The following is a 1,490-nucleotide window of genomic DNA, read 5'->3' on the forward strand; positions in this document are numbered from 1 at the left end:
GTGTGTGTGTGTGTGTGTGTGTGTGTGTGTGTGTACTGTATGTATGTATACTCTGCTGTCTTGCTGGTCGTCTATCACAATATGGTATTTTCTGCAGAAGTCTTGTAGTCACTCATTAATTCAAATCAGATGTGTCAAAGCASTGAAATCTCTAAAACATGCAGGTTAGTGTCCCCTGAGGACCAGAATTGGACACCACTTGTTAATCAGTTCYGTGTAATGTGAAATTTCTCTAATGTTTTAAACTAAAATCAAATATAAAAAACAAATGCATAAATCCATGTTACGAGTGATTTCTTTTTGACACATCAWATAATCAACTCCTGCATTTATGTGACTATAGATGTTGATCCAGACAAGAGATTTTGTGATGGAACCGAAGACATAAAATGGCTCAAAAGCCCGTACACTGAGCCATCTCCATTAAGGGTTACTAACATGGTGTACAAGGCTGTTTATGCTATAGCTCATGCCATTCACAATGCAGTGTGTGAGGAAACACATTCCAACATTAGTTGTGATAAATACATCACATTAACACCTAAGCAGGTTAGTTTAAAGAGATACTCTATTAATTTTTATGCTTGACTGATCATCATTTAATGTGAGTTAWTTTTTTTTTCTGATTTGTGTTCCTACGGTTTTTTATATCTCAGGTTTTTACTGAACTAAAAATAGTGAACTTCTCCAAAAATGGTAATCCTGTGTCATTTGATACTAGCGGGGATCCTGTGGCTTTTTATGAGCTGGTCAACTGGCAGAGAAGACAGAATGGAGTTATGGAGTTGGTGACAGTAGGATATTATGATGCATCACTGCCAAAAGGGCAGGAGTTTTATATCATTAGCAATATATCCTGGGTGGAGAGTGGCACACAGGTACAGGGCCGAATGACTTTTTTTTTCGAAATCAATGTGTTAAACTTTTTGTCAACTATTTTCAAAGCAGTTTATGAATTTATCTGGATTTGTAACAGGTACCAGTGTCAGTGTGCTCTGAGAGTTGTCCTCCAGGAACTCGTAAAGTGTTGCAGAAAGGAAAACCCATCTGCTGTTATGATTGTATACCATGTCCTGACGGAGAGATCAGTAACACAACAGGTGAATACAGCATTTTTATGACGTTTTTACAAGTGACATCAAATGTTCACCATCTTCTATAAAAATTGTAGTAGAAAAAACTCAGTTCTAACAGGCAATTTGAATTCATTATGCAGATTCTCCTGATTGCTTCACATGTCCCAGTGAATTCTGGCCTAATACAGAAAGAGACATTTGTTTTCCCAAACTTGTAGAGTTTCTGTCTTTTGATGAAGTCCTGGCAATCATCCTGGCTGCATTCTCTGTTATTGGAGCCTGTCTGACAATCATAACAGCAGTTATTTTCTTTCGTCACAGAACAACTCCTGTTGTTAAAGCCAACAACTCTGAGCTGAGCTTCTTGTTGCTCTTCTCTCTGACTCTGTGTTTCTTATGTTCATTAACTTTCAT

The 1,490-nt window shown here is 37.4% G+C and overlaps 1 protein-coding gene across 1 annotated transcript in view; it reads left to right on the plus strand.

Annotated features, from left to right (window-relative positions):
- Window positions 1–1,482, plus strand: part of LOC106530675 (extracellular calcium-sensing receptor) — a gene marked incomplete at its 3' end in the record, with an annotated part of 8,412 nt that extends 6,930 nt beyond the window's left edge. The window contains exon 8 of the mRNA XM_014026346.1: window positions 1,217–1,482. Within this exon, the coding sequence (XP_013881800.1) occupies window positions 1,217–1,482 (266 nt within the window). The remainder of the gene's footprint in view (window positions 1–1,216) is intronic.
- Window positions 1,483–1,490: the final 8 nt, after the last annotated feature.

This window comes from Austrofundulus limnaeus, unplaced genomic scaffold (genome assembly GCF_001266775.1).
Source record: "Austrofundulus limnaeus strain Quisiro unplaced genomic scaffold, Austrofundulus_limnaeus-1.0 Scaffold544, whole genome shotgun sequence".
NCBI lineage: Eukaryota > Metazoa > Chordata > Actinopteri > Cyprinodontiformes > Rivulidae > Austrofundulus > Austrofundulus limnaeus.